The sequence below is a fragment of the Erinaceus europaeus genome, chromosome 1 (assembly GCF_950295315.1).
Source record: "Erinaceus europaeus chromosome 1, mEriEur2.1, whole genome shotgun sequence".
Taxonomy (NCBI): Eukaryota; Metazoa; Chordata; class Mammalia; order Eulipotyphla; family Erinaceidae; genus Erinaceus; species Erinaceus europaeus.
Genome location: NC_080162.1, coordinates 200,460,634 through 200,484,951, shown reverse-complemented (window position 1 = coordinate 200,484,951; position 24,318 = coordinate 200,460,634). Strand labels below are relative to the sequence as shown.

At 45.8% G+C, this 24,318-nt stretch overlaps 1 protein-coding gene across 3 annotated transcripts in view; it reads right to left on the bottom strand.

Moving 5' to 3' along the window:
* The window catches only part of ZFAT (zinc finger and AT-hook domain containing), a 236,474-nt gene that overhangs the window by 174,530 nt on the left and 37,626 nt on the right, over positions 1-24,318 (bottom strand). For all 3 annotated transcript variants that reach the window (XM_007521895.3, XM_060201065.1, XM_060201061.1), the window contains exon 2: positions 15,181-15,357. In XM_007521895.3, coding sequence (XP_007521957.2) covers positions 15,181-15,357 — 177 coding nt within the window. The remainder of the gene's footprint in view (positions 1-15,180; positions 15,358-24,318) is intronic.

Sequence of the window (24,318 nt, the reverse complement as noted above, 5' to 3'; positions counted from 1 at the left end):
ACCTCAGTGTCTTGGAACTTATGGCCAGGCACTGAGACACACCACTTAAGTCCCGACCTCTGGAGAACCTGGAGACTAGAATTATGAGAAGCTGAGGAGGGCTGGAGACTGAAGGTCAGCTGCTTAGACAACACGTCATTGACCCCCAGGAAAACTCTGCACACAGGGCCAGACAGCAGTGCACCTGGTTAGGTGCTCATATTACAGTGCACACAGGGCCAGACAGCAGTGCACCTGGCTAGGTGCTCATGTTACAGTGCACAAGGACCCAGGTTCAAGCCCTTGGTCTTCATCTGCAGGGGGAAAGTTTCACAAGTGGTGAAGCAGGGCTACAGGTGTCTCTCTGCCTCTCTATCTCCCCCTCCCCTATCAATTTCTCTCTGTTTCTACCCAATAATAAATAAACAAAAATATTTTAATAGATTTTTTTAAAAGGATTTAAGGGGCAGCTTATGACCACAGAATGTGAGCTCAGATCTACAGGAATGCAGAGGTCACATAGGCTCCTAAGTTGAATATGGATCAGATCAAATCATTGGAGTTTATAGTCAACAATATTTATACACCTTTCCCATATTTGGGAGGTACTCTCTTCCCTGATCCAGCTTTCTGTTCCTCTTTCCAGCCATTACACCATCTTCCTAGACAATAACCTGGGTCTACCTAGTATAGTTATGGGCCCTTTGGAATATAACTAAAATAGGCCTACTATCTACAAAACAAGACCCCCAAATCTTCATCTGCACTATTCCAGCCCTTAGGTTCATGATTAGGAAGTAATTTGTTTGGCATTATATGTTAACTTTCTTTTCAACCACCAGGTTCCAGATACTACCGTAATGCCAACCAGACTTCCCGGTGCAGACAACCCCACCAATGTGTCCTGGAGCCCTGCTTTCCCAGAGCCCTGACCCACTAGGGAAAGAGAGAGACAGGCTGGGAGTATGGATCGACCTGTTAACACCCACGTTCAGTGGGGAAGCAATTACAGAAGCCAGACCTTCCACCTTCTGCATCCCACAATGAACTTGGGTCCATACTCCCAGAGGGTTAAAGAAGAGGAAAGCTAGATGTGAGGGCGATCTGGCTGCGACATCTGTCACCCCATTGATCACTAGGGTTGTTTCGGCTGATCTGGCTGGCTAGGCGGGTGTCCCCTTCCTCCCTCACCGCTCCATGTGCGTCCCTCCCGAAGCTGTGTGCTCAATCGAAGCGGATGGCCTTCCCCGAATAGAGACAGACCAGTCTTCCATCGAGGGTATACAAGTAGCTGCTCCCCTGCTAGAACCTCCAAACAAGCTCTCAAGAATAGGAAAGCTTTCAGGGGAGGGGATGGGATACGGAGATCTGGTGGTGGGAATTGTGTGGAGTTGTACCCCTCTTATCCTATGGTTTTTGTCAGTGTTTCCTTTTTATAAATAAAAATTATATATATATATGGCTGAAAGAAAGGAAGGAAGGAAGGAAAGAAGGAAAGAAGAAAGAAAGAAAGAAAGAAAGGAAGGAAGGAAGGAAGGAAGGAAGGAAGAAAGAAAGAAAGAAAGAAAGAAAGAAAGAAAGAAAGAAAGAGGAAGAAAGAAAACTGCCCACCATCTAGAGTTCAAATGAATTTGCATAGTAGGAAAGGCTGGAGTCCAGCCGTAACACAGCCGACAGGAGGCAGTGACTTCCAGAACTCCTGGTGGAAGGAAGGGTGACCTATCCACAGCTCCTCTGAAGCTGTTCTACCCCAAGAACTTCACACACATCTCTCTTCCCTTGGAGTAATGACAAGAACTTGTGCATAAGAGATGTCACTATTCAGAGCTGTTACACCCTCCCCCATTCACATAAGAGAGAGACAGGCAGTGACTGAGAGACAACACAGCATCAAAGCTGCCCCCAGTGTGCTGCCACTTTCCTGAGGTGCTGGAGCTCAAACCTGGGCTGCATGTTTGGCAGGGCAAGCACCCTACCCAGTGACTGTCCTCTCAGTTAGAAATACCTCCTTTGGAACCCTCCTGCACTGCTGGTGGGAATGTAAATTGGTCCAGCCTCTGTGGAGAGCAGTTTGGGGAACTTTCAGAAGGCTAGAAGTGGACCTACCCTATGACCCTGCAATTCCCCTCCTGGGGATATATCCTAAGGAACTGAACACACCCATCCAAAAAGAGCTGTGTATGCCTATGTTCATAGCAGCACAATTTGTAATAACCAAAACCTGGAAGCAACCCAGGTGTCCAACAATAGATGAGGGCCATAAGGCAGGTCCATGTCTAGCCTTCTGAGAGTTCCCCAGACTGCTCTCCACAGGGGCTGGACCCATTTATCTTATTTTCTTTTCCTTCCCAGCAGGCTTCTAGCTGGAGAAAAGTCTGGAGAACTCTCACAAGGTTAGAAATGGACCTACCCTATGATCCCGCAATTCCTCTCCTGGGGATCTATCCTAAGGAACCCAACACACCCATCCAAAAAGATCTGTGTACACATATGTTCTTAGCAGCACAATTCATAATAGCAAAAACCTGGAAGCAACCCAGGTGTCCAACAACAAATGAGTGGCTGAGCAAGTTGTGGTCTAGATACACAATGGAAAGCTACTCAGCTATTAAAAATGGTGACTTTACCGTTTTCAGCCCAACTTGGATGGAGCTTGAAGAAACCATGTTAAGTGAAATAAGTCAGAAACAGAAGGATGAATATGGGATGATCTCACTCTCAGGCAGAAGTTGAAAAACAAGATCAAAAGAGAAAACCCAAGTAGAACCTGAACTGGAATTGGCATATTGCACCAAAGTAAAAGACTCTGGGGTAGGTGGGGGGGAGAGGACAGGTCCTGGAAAAGGATGACAGAGGACCTAGTGGGGGGTTGTATTGTTATGTGGAAAACTGAGAAATGTTATGCATGTACAAACTATTACATTTACTGTTGAATGTAAAACATTAATCCCCCAATAAAGAAATTAAAAATAAATAAATAAATAAATACCTCCTTTGATCATGCTTCACAGATGCTGTGACTTTTTACAAACTAAAGGTTTTTGACCATCTTGTGTGAAGCAGGCTGTGAACTCAATTTTTCCAACAGCAAGGGCTTACTTCCTGTGTCCCATTTAACAGAACTATGTACTGTTTTGTTTCTTTTTTTTAGAAATAAGGCTACTGCGGGCCAGGTGGTGGCAGACCTGGCTAAGCAAACACATTACAGTGAGCAAGGACCCGGGTTCAAGCCCCTGGGCCCCACCTGCAGAGGAAAAGCTTCATGAGTGGTGACACAGGGCTAAAGACTACAGGTGTCTCTCCCTTCTATCCCCCCTCCTCCTCTCTCAATTGCTCTCTCTCTCTAATACATTTGGGGGAAAACATTTTAAAAACAGGGCTATTGTTGAAGGCTTAAAAGATCATAGTACTGTGTAAACATAATTTTTGGTCTATCTAGCCATTTTTTTAATCTGTGATTGAGAGTAGTTTACAGATTGTAAGATTACACATTATAGTTCCACACAGTACTCACCACCAAGTTCCCATGCCCTCACCCTCCTACCCATAACTGCCTTTGCTCTCACAGAGTTTAGACAGTTTGTTTACTTTCTGGTTCTGGTTTTGGTAAACATAATTTTTATAGGCAGTAGGAAACAAAGAACCATGTGACTTGCTTTACTGTAACATTTGCTTTAGTGAAGTAGTCTCAGACAAAGACACAGCATATCCAAGGAGTGTCTATATTGCTTTCCTGAGCTCCGCAAATCATCCTAGCAAACAATCAAAATTGATAAAGTTCATGGCAAATTCACCCCCCCCCCCAAATTCTTAGCTGTTCGGAAGTGAACGTGGTCCTGAGGATCCTTGAACCTGTGGTTGGTGGCAGACTAGCAGTCTTTTGAAGAAATACAGACTTGTGCCTGGGTCTGGGTCTCTGCAGTAATGGGCCTGACGTTGTCTCCACAGAGACAGGTCCAAACATGCTGACAGCAAAGGAACGTCCAAGATTTCAAGGCCTTGCTGCATAGTGAGAGTCCAGTACCATCAGCCAAATATGAGACTTATCCATGTACCTCTTTCCCCAAGACTGGGGAATACCTGAAGACACACTCTTTATTCTGATCACTTTTGTCACCCCTCCAGGACCTGACCTCGTGCCCTGCACAGCAGGTACCTAATAAGGCCTAGTGAGCTTTACTGAAGAGCAGTCTGCAATCTGGCTGTCAAGGAAGAAATATAAAATGGGCCCTGCACGCTTTGGAAAGCATCTAATACAATAGTGACAAGACCAATTCTACATCTTGCTACATCCATAATTCAGATCTGCAGAACCAATTGGTTAGCTAAAAATGAAACAGTCATAAATGAACGTGGAATAATTGAAGCACTACAAATGAGCTGCTGCTGTCAAGGAACCACATTTTATAGAACAGTAAGAGTCCTGGAACTGGGCGAGAAAAACCCATGTAACTTCCACATCAAGACATCTGAGTGGAGCTACCCTGAAGTCCTCTTCCTCCTCCCTGCAATCCTTCATCCAGCCTGCCCCTGGATCCTATCAATTCCCCCCGATAAGCCCAGCACAACTTTCCCCATTCTCAGAACACCTGGTCTAGGATTCAGCCTTCCTCCCTCCGCCTCCATCCTTTGTCTCATCCCCATGTCCTGGCTCTTGAGCCTTCCATTATTCTTGATGACTTTGCCCACAACTCTTAACCTGACTTTCTAGGTCTTTCCATTTTTACTAATTCAATCGTGTGTGTGTGTGTGTGTGTGTGTGTGTGCACTTCACACACACACACACACACACACACACACCTCTCTCAACTGCTCAGTGTGAGGTCCTAGACCTCCCTAAGTATGCACTGATTATCTTTATTGTTTTTACTTATATGTGCTATTCTACTGCCTGTGACTAACTCCTACACTCTAGTCAAAACCCAAACCCATTTCAAGTCCTAACATCTCAGGTCCAATTCAAACCTTCGTTCCTCCTTCACTAGGTCCACCCAGCTGTTTAGGCAGCTGAGTCCCTCTTAAACTTGTCTTCCATTCAGAATGGTGTGGAAGTTCTCTTGAGCTGTTTCCTAACGACAGGTTCCCATCCCCCTGCCTTACGTATTATAAACCTTGAAGTCTGCGCAGAACTTTTCATTCTCAGTTCCTCCAGCCTCTCAAACAGAGCTGCATCTGTAATAGATACTTGGTAAATAAATACATGTTGGTCAGCAAACTTCTAGTGGGAGGGAGAGGAATTAACCACAGGGCATCTTAGCCCTGTCCCAGGTCCACAGTTTTGGGGTCAACTTCCTTGAAATCAAAAAATCATTATTGCAGACCAAGGGCCAAAACTAGCAAGGTAGAAGAAAAGAACCAGCTGAAGATATTTTCTTTTTAGTTCAATCAAAAGACAATAAGAACCAAATGGGGAAAAAAATAATAATAACTAGCCCAACATTGTCAAAACCTTGATGACATAAGCCTTCACGCACATTATCACTTGAATTTGCAAGGCACTTTCCTACTTAGTATCTTATTTCATCCTCATAGAAAGTAAAGAAACAGATGTAGCAAACACAATTTCCTAGACAAGAAATGAGGACGCATAGTTGTGTGGGACCTGGCAGACCTTCCAAAGCTCCACTGCTGAGCCCAAGACCAGCTAGGATCTGACTTCCCTGAACCCCAGCCCCTGCACCAGCCCGGCCCCCAGCTGCTCATTCTGCTGAGGCATGAGGTCTCCAGAAGAAGGGACAAACAGATGCAGCAAGGAACAAGAGCAATGGCTGAGAGTAAGTCCCACGGAGGTTCCAGTCACCCGAGCCTCGGTCTCTAACGTGACAAATAAGCACACACCACTGCTTCTGTCTGACAGTCTCCGCTAATGGAGCTCTCCATCAAGATACTAAGCACAGTAGTTTGAGTGTAGCCAACAAGCAATTATTATGAATCCAGCACTAGCATTCCCACTCGAACTATCACTCTGAAGAAATTATCTTCCAGGGCCAGGCGGCGGCGCACCTGGTTAAAGCACATTACACATTACAGTGCTCACGTTATAGTGTCCAAGGGCCCAAGTTCAAGCCCCTGGTCCCCACCTGCAGGGGGAAAGCTTCATGAGTGGTTAAGGGGGCGCTGCAGGGGTTTCTCTGTCTCTCTCCCTCTCTATCCCCCCCCCTCAGTTTCTCTCTGTCTCTATCCAATAATAAATAATATTGAAAAATAAATAAAAAAGAAATCGTCTTCCCAGCCAGCACACGTGATTTCTTGATGTGTATGTGCTCTTGCTCACTGTGACATCTCCCCCTTGATTTCCTCATCTGAAGAGATCTCACACTGATAAGTCCAATGTAGAGCGAGAAACATACAAATGTCATTATACCTGAAATTACAGATAAAGCCCAATTCCAATCCTCTCACTTTGCGGCTCAACCTCTCCTCACACCACCTGAAAAATGTTAAGAAAATCCTGAAAGGCAAACCCTGTCTGACCCTGACAGTCAATCTCCCTGACATCTATTCCCAACAAGTCCAGGAAGTAGTATGGAGACGATGACTTATTATTTATCAGAAACAAGGGAGCACAACCGTTTGAGGCTTATGGGGGACACAGTACCTCTCAGAGGCAGAATGCAGCAGCCCCGTGACAGAAAGCACCAGGCAAGGTTGACGGTACCACAAACCTGTTCCCTGTGGTTTTATCAGCAGCGATTTCAAAGTGGCGTGTGAAGAGCAACAAGTCAGGACACAGGCGGTGGTGCACCTGGTCAAGCAAGCACATTACAGTACGCAAGGAAGCAGGTTCATGTCCCTGGTCCCCACCTACAGGGGGGGAGGAAGCTTCACGAGTGGTGAAGCAGGGCTGCAATGTCTCTCTGACTCTCCCTATCTCCCACTCCCCTCTCAATTTCTCTTTCTCTATCCAATAATAAATAAATAAATAAATAAATAAATAAATAATGTTATTATTACAAATAAATAAACAGGGTGGGGTAGATAGCATAAGGGTTATGCAAAGAGACTCTCATGCCTGAGGCTCCATAGTCCTATGCTCAGTCCCCCACCCCACCATAAACCAGAGCTGAGCAGTGCTATAGTAAACAACAATAAAAATAATAAATAAATAAATAAATAGCAACAAAAACCAGACCTGTACCTCAAGCACCTTGCTACCTAAGCACTTCCCATGTGTTTATTCATCGATTCCTTGTGGAAGGCATTAGAATCATTCCTATTCTTGGTGTATTGCACCAAAGTAAAAGACTCTGGGGTGGGTGGGTGGGTGGGGAGAATACAGGTCCATGAAAGATGATGAATGGCATAGTGGGGGTTGTATTGTTAAATGGGAATCTGGGGAATGTTATGCATGTACAAACTACTGTATTTACTGTTGAATGTAAAACATTAATTCCCCAATAAAGAAATAAAGTATTAAAAAAAAGAATCATTCCTATTCTACAGAGCAGAACACTGAGGCTTAAAAAAAAAAAAAAAAGACCAATCAGTGTGTCCCAAGGCAAAGAACTCGGAAGTGACAGTCCCAGATCTATTTTGGAGTCAGCGAAGTTCACATTTACATTATAGCACAGGAAAAAAAATATGTATCTCTCTTGACCTCTATATTAAGCGCTATCAGCAAAAATGATGATGGTGTCACCCAGCCCCCAGCATCAGTGCCAATCGCGCCTGAGTTGAACAGCAGGTGGCTGGAAAGGGAAATGGGGGTGGTGATGTAAGTCGTGCACAAGCCACAGGCCAAGACAGCAGATATGAACACGTCTCAGAAGATGCTCTGAAAGGCCAGGATGATCTTATCTCCCTGGAACAGAGGAAAAGTGTCACTCGTCTGAGCTGCCGGCAGCACTTCTGTGGCTGTGGAGCAGGCTAAGTCCCACAGAATGGAGTGGAGGCCAGTGTGCGGGCCTTGCCACGTGAGCCACGCCGAGCACTCTGGCACTGGTCGTATCAACACAGAGTATGTCTTCTGTGTCTTCACCCAGAAAGAATGCTTGTGACTAACTCAGAAGGGGGTTCTTTTCCTAACCCACCCAGAGGCACCGTGTGCGCCCCCCACAGCTGTGACAATCACAGGCAAGCTCCTGGACTGGAACCTGGGTCCACAGGAATCCAGAAGGGCCCTTTCCTTTCCCCCAGGGGCTGCCAACCAGAGCAGAGGGCTGAGGTGCCTGAGATTACTGGAACAGTGAGCACTCAGAATGACTTTATTTGCAGTCAATGCCCAGAAGAGACAACAAAGAGATTTACATTTAGATGTCAGGCACCCCTGGGGCATCTCCTTTTCTCCCCAGCTGGACTTGGTGGCCCTTCTCTAGAGGCCGGATTTAATCACAAAGAAGCATTATCTGAGGCACTGCAATTGCCTCTTTGCCTGTCATCTGCCAACCAGGAGATAAAACCAACAGCAACAACGCCTGGGTCTGCCTATGGCTCAGCACCTCGCATAGCATCTAAGCAACAGCAGGGGCACAATGAACAGTTACTGAACATGAACTACAGAGGGGAGAGGAGGAATGACCATTACTGAACAGGAAATACAGAAGGGAGAGGAGGAATGACCATTACTGAACAGGAAATACAGAAGGGAGAGGAGGAATGAACAGTTACTGAACAGGAACTACAGAGGGGAGAGGAGGAAGGAACAGTTACTGAACAGGAAATACAGAGGGGGGAGGAGGAATGACCATTACTGAACAGGAACTACAGAGGAGAGAGGAGGAATGAACAGTTACTGAACAGGAACTACAGAGGGGAGAGGAGGAATGACCATTACTGAACAGGAAATACAGAGGGGAGAGGAGGAATGAACAGTTACTGAACAGGAACTACAGAGGGGAGAGGAGGAAGGAACAGTTACTGAAGAGGAAATACAGAGGGGGGAGGAGGAATGAACAGTTACTAAACAGGAACTACAGAGGAGAGAGGAGGAAGGAACAGTTACTGAACAGGAAATACAGAGGGGAGAGGAGGAATGACCATTACTGAACAGGAAATACAGAGGGGAGAGGAGGAAGGAACAGTTACTGAACAGGAAATACAGAAGGGAGAGGAGGAATGAACAGTTACTGAACAGGAACTACAGAGGGGAGAGGAGGAAGGAACAGTTACTGAGCAGGAACTACAGAGGGGAGAGGAGGAATGAACAGTTACTGAGCAGGAACTACAGAGGGGAGAGGAGGAAGGAACAGTTACTGAGCAGGAACTACAGAGGGGAGAGGAGGAAGGAACAGTTACTGAAGAGGAAATACAGAGGGGGGAGGAGGAATGACCGTTACTGAACAGGAAATACAGAGGGGAGAGGAGGAATGAACAGTTACTGAACAGGAACTACAGAGGGGAGAGGAGGAAGGAACAGTTACTGAAGAGGAAATACAGAGGGGGGAGGAGGAATGACCGTTACTGAACAGGAAATACAGAGGGGGGAGGAGGAATGAACAGCTACTGAACAGGAAATACAGAAGGGAGAGGAGGAATGAACAGTTACTGAACAGGAACTACAGAGGGGAGAGGAGGAAGGAACAGTTACTGAAGAGGAAATACAGAGGGGGGAGGAGGAATGACCGTTACTGAACAGGAAATACAGAGGGGGGAGGAAGAATGAACAGTTACTGAACAGGAACTACAGAGGGGAGAGGAGGAAGGAACAGTTACTGAACAGGAAATACAGAGGGGAGAGGAGGAATGAACAGTTATTGAGCAGGAAATACAGAGGGGAGAGGAGGAATGAACAGCTACTGAACAGGAAATACAGAGGGGAGAGGAGGAAGGAACAGTTACTGAAGAGGAACTACAGAGGGGAGAGGAGGAAGGAACAGCTACTGAACAGGAAATACAGAGGGGGGAGGAGGAATGACCGTTACTGAACAGGAAATACAGAGGGGAGAGGAGGAATGAACAGTTACTGAACAGGAAATACAGAGGGGAGAGGAGGAAGGAACAGTTACTGAAGAGGAACTACAGAGGGGAGAGGAGGAAGGAACAGTTACTGAAGAGGAAATACAGAGGGGGTAAGAGGAATGACCGTTACTGAACAGGAAATACAGAGGGGAGAGGAGGAATGAACAGTTACTGAACAGGAAATACAGAGGGGAGAGGAGGAAGGAACAGTTACTGAACAGGAAATACAGAGGGGAGAGGAGGAATGACCGTTACTGAACAGGAAATACAGAGGGGAGAGGAGGAAGGAACAGTTACTGAAGAGGAACTACAGAGGGGAGAGGAGGAAGGAACAGCTACTGAGCAGGAACTACAGAGGGGAGAGGAGGAATGAACAGTTACTGAACAGGAAATACAGAGGGGAGAGGAGGAATGAACAGTTACTGAACAGGAAATACAGAGGGGAGAGGAGGAAGGAACAGTTACTGAACAGGAAATACAGAGGGGAGAGGAGGAAGGAACAGTTACTGAAGAGGAAATACAGAGGGGGGAGGAGGAATGACCGTTACTGAACAGGAACTACAGAGGGGAGAGGAGGAAAAGAAGAAGAAAAAAGGAAAGGTGTTTCCACTGAAAGTCTCAAAGCGGGCAAGAAGATGGGCAAACCAAACCAGACACTATCTATCTCCTCAGGCAAGTCCGAGCGTCCCTTCTCCATCAAGACAGACAAGTGCACATGTACCTGCAAACTCACTCACATGATCACAGGCAGATTCGCTCACACATTCTCTCAGACACATGCATGAGCTCACACACGAGACGGGAGAATCAATCTGGCCTATTGGGCGATTTTTTTCCCTTGAACCACAGTCTGAGTTTTTTTTTTAATATTTATTTTGTATTCCCTTTTGTTGCCCTTGTTGTTTTATTGTTGTAGTTATTATTGTTGTTGTTACTGATGTCATCGTTGCTAGATAGGACAGAGAGAAATGGAGAGAGGAGGGGAAGACAGAGATGAGGAGAGAAAGACAGACACCTACAGACCTGCTTCACCGCCTATGAAGCGACTCCCCTGCAGGTGGGGAGCTGGGGGCTAGAACCCGGATCCTTGTGCTTTGCGCCACGTGCACACTTAACCCGCTGTGCTACCGCCCAACTCCCAGTCTGAGATGCTCAGGAAGAGAAAAATGAGTGGTAGTCTTCTGCAGACCACTACCTACATGAGCAAAAAGATTAAAGGGCTATAAAATAAGCTAGAGGATTTAAAAACCTTTGTGTTATAAAGAGAGACCAAAATAATAAATCAATTACTACTCAGTTAAAGGTTTAATTAAACCATTTCAAATATCTCTCAACTTAAAATGAACTGTGAAGGTTAAACCTGAATGAAAATCATTAAAGAGAATCTAAGCCCACATAAGTCTCAAATTTTATAGGCTTGCAAAGGGAAAAAAAGGATTTGGATTTCTTTAAGGAAAGACTTTTTATTTTTTATTTTTTATTTATTTATTGCCTCCAGGGTTATCACTGGGGTTCAGTGCCTGCACTATGAATCCACTGTTCCCGGAGGCCATTTTTTGCCTTTTTGTTGCCCCTGTTGTTTATCATTGTTGTTGTTGGATAGGACAGAGAGAAATGGAGAGAAAAGGGGAAGATAGAGAGGGGGAAAGAAAGATAGACACCTGCAGAACTGTTTCACCACTTGTGAAGCGACTCCTCTGCAGGTAGGGAGCCGGGGGCTTGAACCAGGATCCTTCCATAGGCCAGTCCTTACACTACACACCATGTGCGCTTAACCCACTGCATTACCGCCTGACCCACCATGAAAGACTTTTAAAGACATTTTCTCAAATTAAGAGTTTGGGTCTAATTAAAGTATTAAGAAATGCCTTTCAGGCTGGGAGTATGTATCAACCAGTCAATGCCCGTGTTCAGCGGGGAAGCAATTACAGAAGCCAGACCTTCCACCTTCTGCATCCCACAATGACCTTGGGTCCATACTCCCAGAGGGATAAATAATAGGAAAGCTATGAGGGGAGGGGATGGGATACGGAGTTCTGGTGGTGGGAATTGTGTGGAGTTGTACCCCTCTTATCCTATGGTTTTGTTAATGTCTCCTTTTTAAAAAAGAAAAAAGAAAAAAAGAGAAATGCCTTTCAGGAGCCAGGTGGTGGTACACATGGTTAAGTGCCTATGTTGTAAAGTAGAAGGACCCAGGTTCAAGCCCCTGGTCTCCACCTGTAGAGGAAAAGCTTCACAAGCTGTGAAACAGTTTAGATCTCTCTATCTATCTCTCTCTCTCTATTTCTTTCTCTCTCTCTATATATATATACACACACACATATATATATATATATATATCCCCTTTCTTCCTTTCTCAATTTCTCTCTGTCCTACCAAATAAATAAATAAAGTTTAAAAAAAAGGAAATGATTTTCAAAATTAAACTGTATAGGAAACTAATATTACAGTATATGCAATGAAGGGAAAGTGTTGAGGGGGTGGTGAGAGAGAGAAAAAAATCTTAATATTTAAGTCAAAAGTTAAATATGTTAATAAAGGGAAATAATTTATGAAAGTGCTCAAGGGTAAGAATTTGACCAAACCCAGAGTACCACAAATACCACAAGCCAACTAGTTCCAATTTCCACTATAACTATGTTTTTTGCCATATGTACATATGGAAAAGCTAACTTATAAATCAGGTATAGTGAGAGATTAACAACATTAATTAACAGTAAAATAGAACAGTGTGATAAACTATAATGAAAGTTAAGTGAGTAAGGTCTCTCTCTCCAGACAAGCCCCCATACACACACACACATACACACACACACACAACTAAAGAACACGCTGACTAAGGACCACTGAAACCATGGACAGAACAATCACAGACAAGGGAGGACTAGTATATTCCCAAAAAACGAACACCAATATTATCCACACAAGAGCTTTGACAGCAGTGTCCGCAGATGCGGTATTAGCAATGACCACTAAGTGGGCACTACCCAAACATTCACTAACAGGTCCATGAACAGACATAACACGGTTCATCCATACAATGAAATATTATTCAGCCATCAAAAGGAGTAAAGAAGCATTGCTGGGTAATCTCATCCATAAAATCAGAAAGCAGCTTAGTGGTTTCCAGCTGGTGTGAGAGAGGAACCTGGGAGTATCTTCTTAGAGTGTACAAGGTTTCAAAGGCAGGTGGGGAGTAGGGGCTCGAACCCAGGTCCCTGCGCATGGTAATGTGTACATTCAACTGGGTGTGCCACCGCTGCTCGGTTCCCCCATTTAGATTTTTTTTTTTTGGTCCACTTTTTACTTTGTTTATCTGGTAGATTCTTAGTAGCCAGCAAACACTCCTTTCCCCTAGTTCACGCCCTAAGGTGACGAGAATAAAATGTGAACTACTATTTGGCTGCGACTGTGTATAATATGATTTACTACTGTTTTCTCCAAGCAGCAATAAGACCGATCTGTGCCCATGGCCTGCTATGTCACTGAAGATCACCAGGGACAGACGCCTCAGCGATTCTAGTTAGTGGTGACAATGCTAGAAATACTAAATCCCCATCCTGATTTGTCATTACTGGGTTCAGGTGCTGGATTTTCTTAGTTTTTATTTTATTTTTTTCTTTTCCCCTTATGCCACTGACAGGAACCAGTAGAACTTCTGACTTCCCTACAACTTAATCCTCTGTCAGGGATATTTCTCTGGGTAAACTGGGAATGGCCAGAGGGACTCATTAGCCAAACCATTTTCGTCTAGAGTCTCTGCTTGTTAACAGCATCAATAGATGATCAATAAGCTGGCCTCTTCAGGAATGCCAGCCTGAATATTCCCAGGAAAGAGCAACGGGATTATTAGTGTGGTTAATGAGTGCTGCAACGGAGCACTGATTGCGAGGGGCTGTGCTTCTGCACAAAACACTGGGTTGTTGTCCCTCCTCGCAGAAACAAAGACTGTTTTGCGGGGGACTTTTCCAGCTCCTGTTTGCAGCTGACCCTCCTGCACATTGTATTTCCTTTGTCTGTGGGGACCTAATTACAGTGCCTGCACTGTTCCTCTAATCCATCCAGCGGCTGCATCTGATACATCTCAGTGGAAGATGTCTGGACAGTGCAGACAGGGTGTGTATCTCACTCGCCTCACTGACTGTGAAGGATCCGCTGTGAATTGAAGCTCTTCTATGAAACTGGAATCTCTGTTCCAGGAGCACATGATCAGTTCAAATGCTGCTTCGAACATGACATATACTCATTTATTAATCGCATGAAACAAGTTTCCCTATATTGTCTTCTGTGTGGTAGAATATACCAAAGGGATATTGTTTGACTTAACCTCCACAGTTCCTCTTTAATATATGTATATATATATATATATCTTGATTTTTATTTTTTCTTTTTGAATTGGGGGGTTAATGGCTTACAGCAAGTACGGTTATTTGGTGCATGTGGAAAATTTCTCAGTATTTATTAATTTATTTTACTTTTACCAAAGCAATCATCAGCTCGGGCTTATGGTGGTGTGGGGGATTGAATCTGGGACTCTGAAGCCTCAGGCAGGAGACAGTCTCTTTGCATAATCATTATGCTATCTACTCCAAATTTCTCAGTTTTCTGCAAAACACTCTCACTCCCAGCCTAGGTCTTCCTCCTTCATCTTGCACCTGAAAGCCCCCTGCAACCATAGAGTTCTGTACTTTGGTGCCACACACCAGACCCAGTCTTAAGTTCTGCTTTGTGTTTTCCCTTCTGCTATTATTTCTCAACTTCTGTCCATGAGTCAGATCACTCCATATTCATCCTTCTCTTTCTGGCTTATCTCAGTTAACATGATTCCTTCAAGTTCTGTCCAAGATGAGGTGAAGAAGGTTAGTTCATTATTCTAATTTTTCTGATAAGAACAGTACGGCTACTAGAAGTCACAATATCAGCTTCAGGTAACGTCACTTGAAGGTGCCAGAGGTGGGCAGAACCCACCTATCTGGCACCAGGAGCAAGCTTTTTGTTTACACTGTGAATGTTATCATCGAACTTTCTCTCATACATTTCTCACTTACCCATCCACCAACCAGGCACTAGAAAGGCATCGATGTGAGTTCCCTACAGGGCACTCAAGATGTGATCCCCAATTTGAGCAGTTCAACAACTAGGTAATTATTAGGACTTCTGGATTGAGAATTCGGGGATTTCTAGGTCTATATTTCCACCAAAGAGAAAGCTAGTGTCAGCATAGCCGAGAGCCAATCGGCTTCAGCGTCACCAACAGACATACCCTATGCATGATGCTCTCAGCTGGCATACTCGTGTGCTTACCTTCTCTGGTCTTGCTTGTGTTGGTGGGCTCGGGAGTACTGAGAGGCCTGAGAGGAATGATGATCTCATCCACATTGACTCCCTCTTCAGCATGCTTCTCAGAAACATGGGAGAGGAGTTCCGACTGGCTTGGTGAGAAAAGGTTACAACATTTACACATGAAGATAGCCGTATTTTCTGTAAGAAAAGAAATCCAAAATAAGATCAGCCCATCTTCACAGAATCAATGATTGCTTCCCCTTGTCAAAGAAAAATCCTGAATCCTGCCCTAAGTGCAACCACTCATCTCCAAAGGAATCTCCCTTTCATGGGTCCCCTTCATGGGCAGGCGGCTTTTAACGTCAGGTGGCCTGAATTGTCAGATACAGCCCTGATTTCCAGACCAGATTTCAGCACTGGCATATAAACATCAATCAATCAATCAATCCTAGGTGCCAACCTTTAAAACTCAACTCTGCATCAGGTCGTGGTACACCCAGCTGATCACACCTGGATGGATCTGGAGGTGATTACACTTAGCAAAATAAGGAAAGAGATGAAAGACAACTACTCGATGGTTCCACTCACATGTGGAATCTAGAAATCTGATTTACATAAGCTTGCCAAAAACTAAAACAGCAGAAGCAAGCAAAAGGTAAGACTTAGGAGAACTATGGTGATTATCTTTGATCTTTGGCAGGTGGGAGGGTGGAGACACAGCACTTTGGTGGCGGGTGTGGTGCAGAACTAGACACTGGAATCCTACAAGCTTGTCACAGTAAGTTTAAAAGTGGGGCCGGTGGTGGCGCACCTGGCTGCGTGCACATATTACAATGCACAAGGATGGAGGTTCAAGCTCCTGGTCCCCCACCTGCAGGGGAAAAGCTTTGCAAGTGGTGAAGCAGGGCTGCAGGTGTCTGTCTGTCTCTCTTCCTCACTATTCTCCCCCATCCTTCTCAATTTCTCTGTCTCTATCAAATAAAATATTTTTTAAGAATAACATAGGGCGGGGTAGATAGCATAATGGTTATGCAAAGAGACTCTCATGCCTGAAGCTCCAAAGCCCTAGGTTCAATCCCCCACACCACCATAAGCCAGAGCTGAGCAGTGCCCTGGTAAAAAAAAAAAAAAAAAATTAATTAATTAAAATTAAAAATAAAGTAAAACAAATAAATTTAAGTGGTCCAGGAGGTGGTGCACTGGATAGGGCATTGGACGCTCAAGCATGAGGTCCCGAGTTCAATCGCCAGCAGCACATGTACCACAGTGATGTCTGGTTCTTTCTCTCTCTCTCCTGTCACTTCTCATGAATAAATAAAGAAAATATTTTTTAAAAAATTTTAAAAGACTCACTCTGTACTGCCTGTTCTTCACTACCACCTTTACTTCTCTTTGCAGCATCCCTGGGGACAGAGGGAACAAGACTGAAAGGCAAGTAGGAGGCCAACATGGCACTGCTACAGAGAGGACTGAGCCCCACAACACACTGAAGAAATGGTTTCTCCATGAACAAGCAGGCAGTGTAATGGCCTAAGAAGATTTTTTTCCTACCAAACAACGATGAAATAGAAATTTAACAAAGCAAAACATCTCTCTGTCAATGAAAAGCTCTCATGAATACTGTCAATCGATATCAGATTTTTTTTTCTAAGTGTTTGATTCCAAAAGAACACAAATTGCTTCCCAAACAAGAAGAGACTGCAGTAATTCTATCTTTCTTTATATGAAGTGAAGTCGTCTTCAATCTGCTTCCTGCTGATGCTACAATGACCCCATGATTTTGAGGAAAAGGCAGAGTAGTCCCAACTGCACAGGCCAGGAAGCTGCTGAGTTAAGAGTGGATGAAAGAGTTGCCTGGGTTGGGCTGAGGAGTTGCTGCTGACTGAGCACGTGTTAGAATGTGCAAGGGCCCAAGTTCAAGCTCCCAGCCACTGTCTGCAGGGGGGAGGCTTCTTAAGTGGTGAAACGGGGCCGCAGGTGTCTCTCTGTCTCTCTCCCTCTCTACCTCCCCCTTTTCTCTCAGCTTCTCTCTGTCTCTATCTAATAAATTATTTATTTTCATTTATTTTTTTTTTACCAGAGCACTGCTCAGCTCTGATTTATAATGGTGTGGGGGATGAACCTGGAACTGTGAAGTGTCAGACATAAATATTTTTAGAAGACTTGCCTGAGTCATAGTTGTTATAAGCTAAGACGAGTTCTGCACTGACTACTTCATGTTTTTTTTAATGAATAATGGGTTACAAGATTGTCAGAGTACAGTGTATTACAATGTATGACATGCCACACCCATCAAAGTTCTGTGTCCCCACCCTTCTATCTCCCAAAGACAACTTTCCATCGTTTTCAAAATCTTAGAAACAGTCTGCTTTTGTTTGTTTGTTTCCACTGACTGCCTTTGACATGAGCTACATTAGGCTACAGACTACAAGCAGAGTTCCTACAATTTCAAGTTAAGCCACCCCTGCTGTCAACAATATCGGAAATGAAAAGCATTACAGAGAAGAACATAACCCAAAAATCTGTTGCCTATTTTATCTACGGAGCTATGGTAGGCTCCACAGCTAACAAGTCAGGTGAAACACAAGGCCCTGACACAGAAGAACAACCATGTCATGGGGGAGGCCACCACGTCACAAAATAAATGCATCTTATGGGTTTTTACCACCTCTATCCTCAGTGACCTGTGGCTATCTTTTCAGACAGAGGCTGGGGGCTGAGAGCCACCACAACACCATTCGACTCCAAACCTGACTCAAACCAGACTCAAACCTGAGTTGTACACGGGGCAGAACAGTGCACTGTCCAGTGATTATTTTTGATTCCTGGCAGGTTCTCAGGGGGGGAAGGAATTCTGTGGTAACAGAACAGAACATCTGGAGACCACAGGATTAATGCGAGGGGTCTCTTCGTTCACACGCATACGACATATTTTCAGAAGTGACTGTTGGATTTATGTGTGACACAGTGCCGATGACAGAGAAATGTAATAGCCGGCTAGAAACACCTACACACTTCTGCCGCACAGTCTGAAATGCTGAGGAGCTCAGGGCAGTACCTGGGTTGGGTAGTCTGCTGCCAATGAGCCTGTGTTTTCTCTGTTCTCTCTGAATTCATGCTCGGTCAGGCAGGAGAATCGAACCTGGAGTCCTCAGATCTAGGCACAGAGAGGCACGCATGCACATGACTGGGGGCCGGGGGGAGCGTGGTAACTAGAGAAGAGACACGTGAGTGTTTGCTGTGCCACGGGGCCTATGTAGTGGACAGAAGCCCAAGGGCTGCAGCCAAGAAAGGCCACAAAGGCAGGTGGTCTGCTCAGCCAGGGGCTGGCTGGAGCTCAGTGCTGTGGGACGGGACTGCCCAGGAGGACGATGGGAGAGCAGGAGAGAGAGTGACGCAGGAAAAAGCAAAGGGTCATGTGAGGCAGCATGAAGTAAGTAAGATCTGTTGGGGCTGCATCTCCAAGAACAGAGCAAATGAAGGAGCCAGTTTCCAAAGCAGGTTCTGAAGGCCTAGCTCACTCACAGGCAGAAGAACCGGCAGCTACTAGGACAGCAAGAAATTCATGAACAGACATGATGAAAAGAAGCTTGCATTCCAAAGAGCTAATTCAGGGGCCCAGGCAGCAGCACACCTGGTTAGGCACACACATTATAGTGTGCAAGTACACAGGTTCCAGCCCCCGGTCCCCAACTGCAGGGGGAAAGCTTCACAAGTGGTGAAGCAGGACTGCAGGTGTCTGTCTCCCTCTCTATCTTCCCCTCCCTTCTCAATTTACCTGTCTCTACCCATAACAAATTAATTTTTAATTTTTTTTAAAAGGAGAGAGAGCTAGTTCAGGTGGGCAGGTCTTGAATAGCTCTAGGATGGTACCCTATTCACACGTCTGGCCTGCATCAGCTTCCCTGCATGCCTGCATCCTGGGGACATCCACACTCCACCTACCCCATCCTCTAGACTGTGAGGTCCACACAGACAGCAGAGTCTTGTCTTCTCACTTGGCTACCAGCTGCCCCTGGAAGTCAGTAAGTGGCCATGACAAAATAAAGGGAGAGAGAAGGCTGTGCCAACACAATGGGAGTGCCACCAAGGTCGCAAACCCTTGGCCTTACCGAAAGCTGAGGTGAAGGCCCTCAGAGAAAGAATGAGGCAAAGTGGAGGGCACCTGCCAAGACAGTGTTGGCTGCAGGTAGGAGTGAGTGACGGCCAGGTTAAACGGGTCTCGTGGGAGAACAATTCTAATGGTTCTGAACAGGCCTCGAGGCTGGCACAAAGAATGAGGGTAAGGGAGCCAGGAGCCAGGCAGTGGCACACTTGGTTAAATACACATATCACCATGTGCAAGGATCCAGGTTCGAGCCCTCCCCACCTGCAGGGAGGAAGCTTCATGAGTGATGAAGCAGGTCTGCAGGTATTTATCTTTCTATCTATCTATCTTCCTTTCCCTCTCAATTTCTCTCTAACCTATCAAATAAAAATTAAAAGGAGGAGAAGGAGGAGGAGGAGAAGAGGGAGGGGGAGGAGAAAAAGAATGAGGTTGAAAAGAGTGCAATGGATCACACAAATATGGAGTCTGGGGGCCAGGCAGTAGCACAGCGAGCTAAACGCACATGGCACTGAGCACAAGGACCAGCGTAAGAATCCTGGTTCGAGCCCCCGGCTCCCCATTTGCATGGGGGGGGGTCATTTCACATATGATGAAGCAGGTCTGCAGGTGTCTACCTTTCTCTCCCCCCCTCTGTCTTTCCATCCTTTCTCAATGTTTCTCTGTTCTATGCAACAACAACAGCAGCAACGGCAACAATAACAATAACAAAACACCATGGCAACAAGATGGAGAAAATGACCTCCGTGAACAGTGGATGTGCAGTGCAGGCACCAAGCCCCAGCGATCACCCTGGAGGCAGGGAAAAGAAAGTGGAGTCAGCACCAAAGAGCTTCTCACAGCATATGTGTGAGAAGGATCAAGGTACTAAGCCCACCTAAGGGGTAACAGATAGAAGGCCAAGTCCTTGGTGTCAGAGAAAGGAGTCATAAGTGAGAAGGGAACTCACTTCTGAAAAAAAAAATGTCGTGAAATTGGAGCAGGCAACACCCAGTGCAGTGACAAGGTTTCCATAAAAGTGCTCAGATGCGGGAGTCCGGCGGTGGCGCAGTGGGTTAAGCGCACGTGGCGCAAAGCGCAGGGACCGGCGTAAGGATCCCGGTTCGAGCCCCCGGCTCCCCACCTGCAGGGGAGTCGCTTCACGGGCGGTGAAGCAGGTCTGCAGGTGTCTATCTTTCTCTCCCCTCTCTCTCTGTCTTCCCCTCCTCTCTCCATTTGTCTCTGTCCTATCCAACAATAAAGCAACGTCAACAATGGCAATAATAACCGCAACGAGGCTGAAACAACTAGGGCAACAAAAAGGGGGAAAAATGGCCTCCAGGAGCGGTGGGTTCATGGTGCAGGCACCGAGCCCAGCAATAACCCTGGAGGAAAAAAAAAAAAAGAAAAAAAGAAAAAAAAAAAGTGCTCAGATGCAGACAGCACTGCTGGTAAGAGAACAGGCGAGTGTCAGAGATGGTCCGCACTCTCACAGAAGACCAGGAGTCACAGGGCGGCTGGTAGTGATCACTACGATGCACTTGCTAACCTGGAACAAGTCCAGTCATTTGGGAGGATTACAAGGCTGCTAGGCCTTTATGCAAAGGGCAAACATATGTACCAAAATCACAGAAACCATCAGAGACTTTGTCAGCAGGATTGTTTGAAAGGGGACAGGAGAGACAGACAAGTGTTTCTCTATACCTCCGGGCTTGCAAGGCAGCCTGCCTGACTGACTGGTCCACAGAGAGGCTGCTTGGAATGTTTTCAGAGGATCTGGCTTTTGGGACCAGCCCTGTGCCCAAGAGCACCTCTCCTTACAAAGTACTGCGGCAGCACAGATATGTGGGAGGGTGTCTGACATCTGTATCACAGATGTGCATGAGATGTGTGGGGTCTGGCTGTGGATGACTGGCAGAAAACACATTTAGAGTGGTTCTACTTCATAATGATCCCAAATGTAAAAAAAAAAAAAAAAGAAAGAAAGAAAGAAAGAAAGAAAAAGAAAAAGAAAAAGAAAAAAACACTGTGCAAGGAAGAAACTCCAGAAGCAATTTATGACAAGTTCCAGAATCACTGACCTACTTCACGGTAACTAAATCATGACACATCCAAAGAAATAAGAAAAAGACACTAAAAATCACGTTCTCAAAGGGTCTTGGATATCATAGAAATGTTCATGATGAACAGTAAATTCTAAGGAAGGGGACACGCCACTATCCGGCATGAATATGGCTTTGTTACTAATTGAGAGACGTTATTTATGAAAGGATGGGCAGCAGAGCAGCCAGTCAGGCTGAAAGGAAATACACCAAAGTCCCAGTGGCCTCCAGGAGCAGTGGATTCATGGTGCAGGCACTGAGCCCCAGCAATAACCCTGGAGGCAAAATTTTTAAAAAAATATTTTTTTAAGTCCTGACTAGAAAACTCCTTCTTTAGAAAACTGCTGGGAAATTGTGCAGATGCAGTCACATCTGCCATGTTGTCCCCTCAGACAGCTATTGCCAGTTCCCGTGAGAGTTGGGACATTCTCAGAGTGCCTTTCCCAACCAATCCTGTCCCAGCTTGTCACTCCCAGTTTTTGCCCTATAAAGTCCTTCTTCTTCCGCCCCTCTCTCTTGCCCGCTTTTCACTTCGGTGATTAGACGCAGAGAAGGTTGCTATGTGAGGCGGCCATTTTGGCTAGCTCCATGTGGCCCAAACTGCTGCGCTCTCACCCAACTCTGAACAGGGACTTGACCCAGCCAGACACAGGTAAGTATACAACCGCTTGACTCTCTGCGGCCTCGTGTTCCTCTCCGCCATGAGAGGCTTTCCATTTTACAGAGTCTTCCCAAACCCTCCACTCTTTTGTCATGAGACAGGTTTTCAACCTCTGGGATATTTTTCTCGGGGCCACACCGTGGATACTCGTGACCATGTTCTCAGCTTTCAGGAGATATGCAGGGTGCCATCCCAAAAGATCAAGGGACCTTGAGGCTGAGAAACAAGACTTAAGGGAGATGGCCATTGTGCTTACCCACCCTAAGCCCTCTGCATTTTGCTCTGAGGCTCTCGTTTTGGCAGACACGTGTCCAGATTCTCCTTCAGCCTCCACAGCCGCTTCTTTGGCCACCCCCATTTTGGCAGACACGCGTCCGGCCTCTCCTGCGGCCTCTACCTCTACAGCTGTTTCTCCAGCTGCTGCTCCTCCTGCAGCTTCCACTTCTATGACTCCTGCCCCTGCCGATCCACCACTACCAGACACAGAATGCCTTTGTGGGCTTCGCAACAGAGCTTTTCTTCTGGAGCAAGTCCACACATTGCCAGTAAATGTTACCCCAATAGACAGAAATGCCAGGGATGGTACCCACATTCCTCCACAGATCCTAACGTACTTCACTAGACAATTATGAAGGTTAGAGTTCATGCTCCATGGACCAGATCCAATTTACAAGGCCATCTTCAGGTCTGGGCCACACCTTGGTTTCTCTTGACCGTGATCGTAACACTTGGGACATATGCGGGGTCCCCTCCCGCATCTCCCGCAGGAAGCACTGACTCTAACCTGAAAAACAGCCCTAGTCTAACCAAGCATGAGGCTGTCGACCAGAGGCTCCTATTCTGGCAGACACGTCTTCGGCTGCCACCACAGCTTCTGCAGCCCCTCCCCCTGCCACTTTTCCAGGAGGCAGGACATCCTCCGGGACTCATAATACACAATGGCAAAATCTAAAAAAAATTAGTACACAGAGCCCAAAAACAGAACCTCCCTACCATTTCTCTCTTCCACCTTCACTCTCTCTAAATATCTTAAGCCTGTTTGCTGTCTAACCCCTCTGCTTTCAGTAGTGTTTTTTAAGAGAATGATTTGAATGACAGAATTTTTGTACGACCTATTTTGCTCCGAGTATTCTGAAACTTAATTGACTTTATTAAAAAAAAAAAAAAAAGCCAGACGCAGCCATGGTTTCTAGAGACATCCAAAAAACAGTACAAAAAAAATTGTTTTTCTCCTCTTTTGATGTTTTTTTTAAGTCTCTGCAGCACAGCCGACAGAAAACCACTAGGCATTTTCAACAAGGAGTCTACATAACTTTTTAAAGTGGGAAAGCTTGCACGACCTCCTAAAAAGCAAGTAACTGCCAAATACAACAGTTAAGACACAGTTCTGACTGATGGTGCTTCTTGGTCAAGGCTGCATACCCCAGCTTGACACATGGCAAGTGTTCAGCCAGTGTGTGAGTCGGAACTATGCTGTAAATAATAATTTAAAAAAAAATTGCCTGTGCAAAGAGGGCCCAAATCCTTGGCACTTAGAGGGCTCCTGGCAAAGAGGTACTTGATGGGTGGTGAGAGGCTTCTGGGTGTTAGACAAGTGGTCCCGGATGGGAAGCTGGGATTCCAAAGTGCAGCAGCTCCAGGTGGGCTCAAGGTCACCACGTCAGACCTTCCAACTTCCCACCTCCTGGAACTCGGGACCCGTTGTCCCCACATGACAGGAACGGAACTGGGATTGACTGAGGTGTGTTTCTGCTTGGCCACACAAATCAGAGAAGCACAGGGTCAAGGCAGAGCCTCGCCTTTCCTGACCCAGAGGTGCTGTGTGTTATCCGATTGGTACACTGGGTACACATCTGTAGAGCAGAACTACTTCGTAAGAAGAGGTGGTCTTGGGAGCTGGGCAGTAGCACAGCGGATTAAGTGCACGTGGCCCAAAGCGCAAGGACTGGTGTAAGGATCCCAGTTGGAGCCCCGGGTCCCCACCTGCAGGGGAGTTGCTTCACAGGTGGTGAAGCAGGTCTGCAGGTGTCTGTTTTTCTCTCCCCATCTCTGTCTTCTCCTCCTCTCTCCATTTCTCTCTGTCCTATCCAATAACGACAACATTAATAACAACAACAAGGGCAACAAAAGGGAATAAATAAATAAATATTTTTTTAAAAAAATGAGGTGGTCTTAGGAATCCAGAAGTGTCATGTACCTTCTTTTCTGCCTTCAGAGTTACTGCTGGGGCTCAGTGCCAGCACAATCAATCCACTGCTCCTGATGACCATGTTTTTCCATTTTATTGGCTAGGACGAAGAGAAATTGTAAGG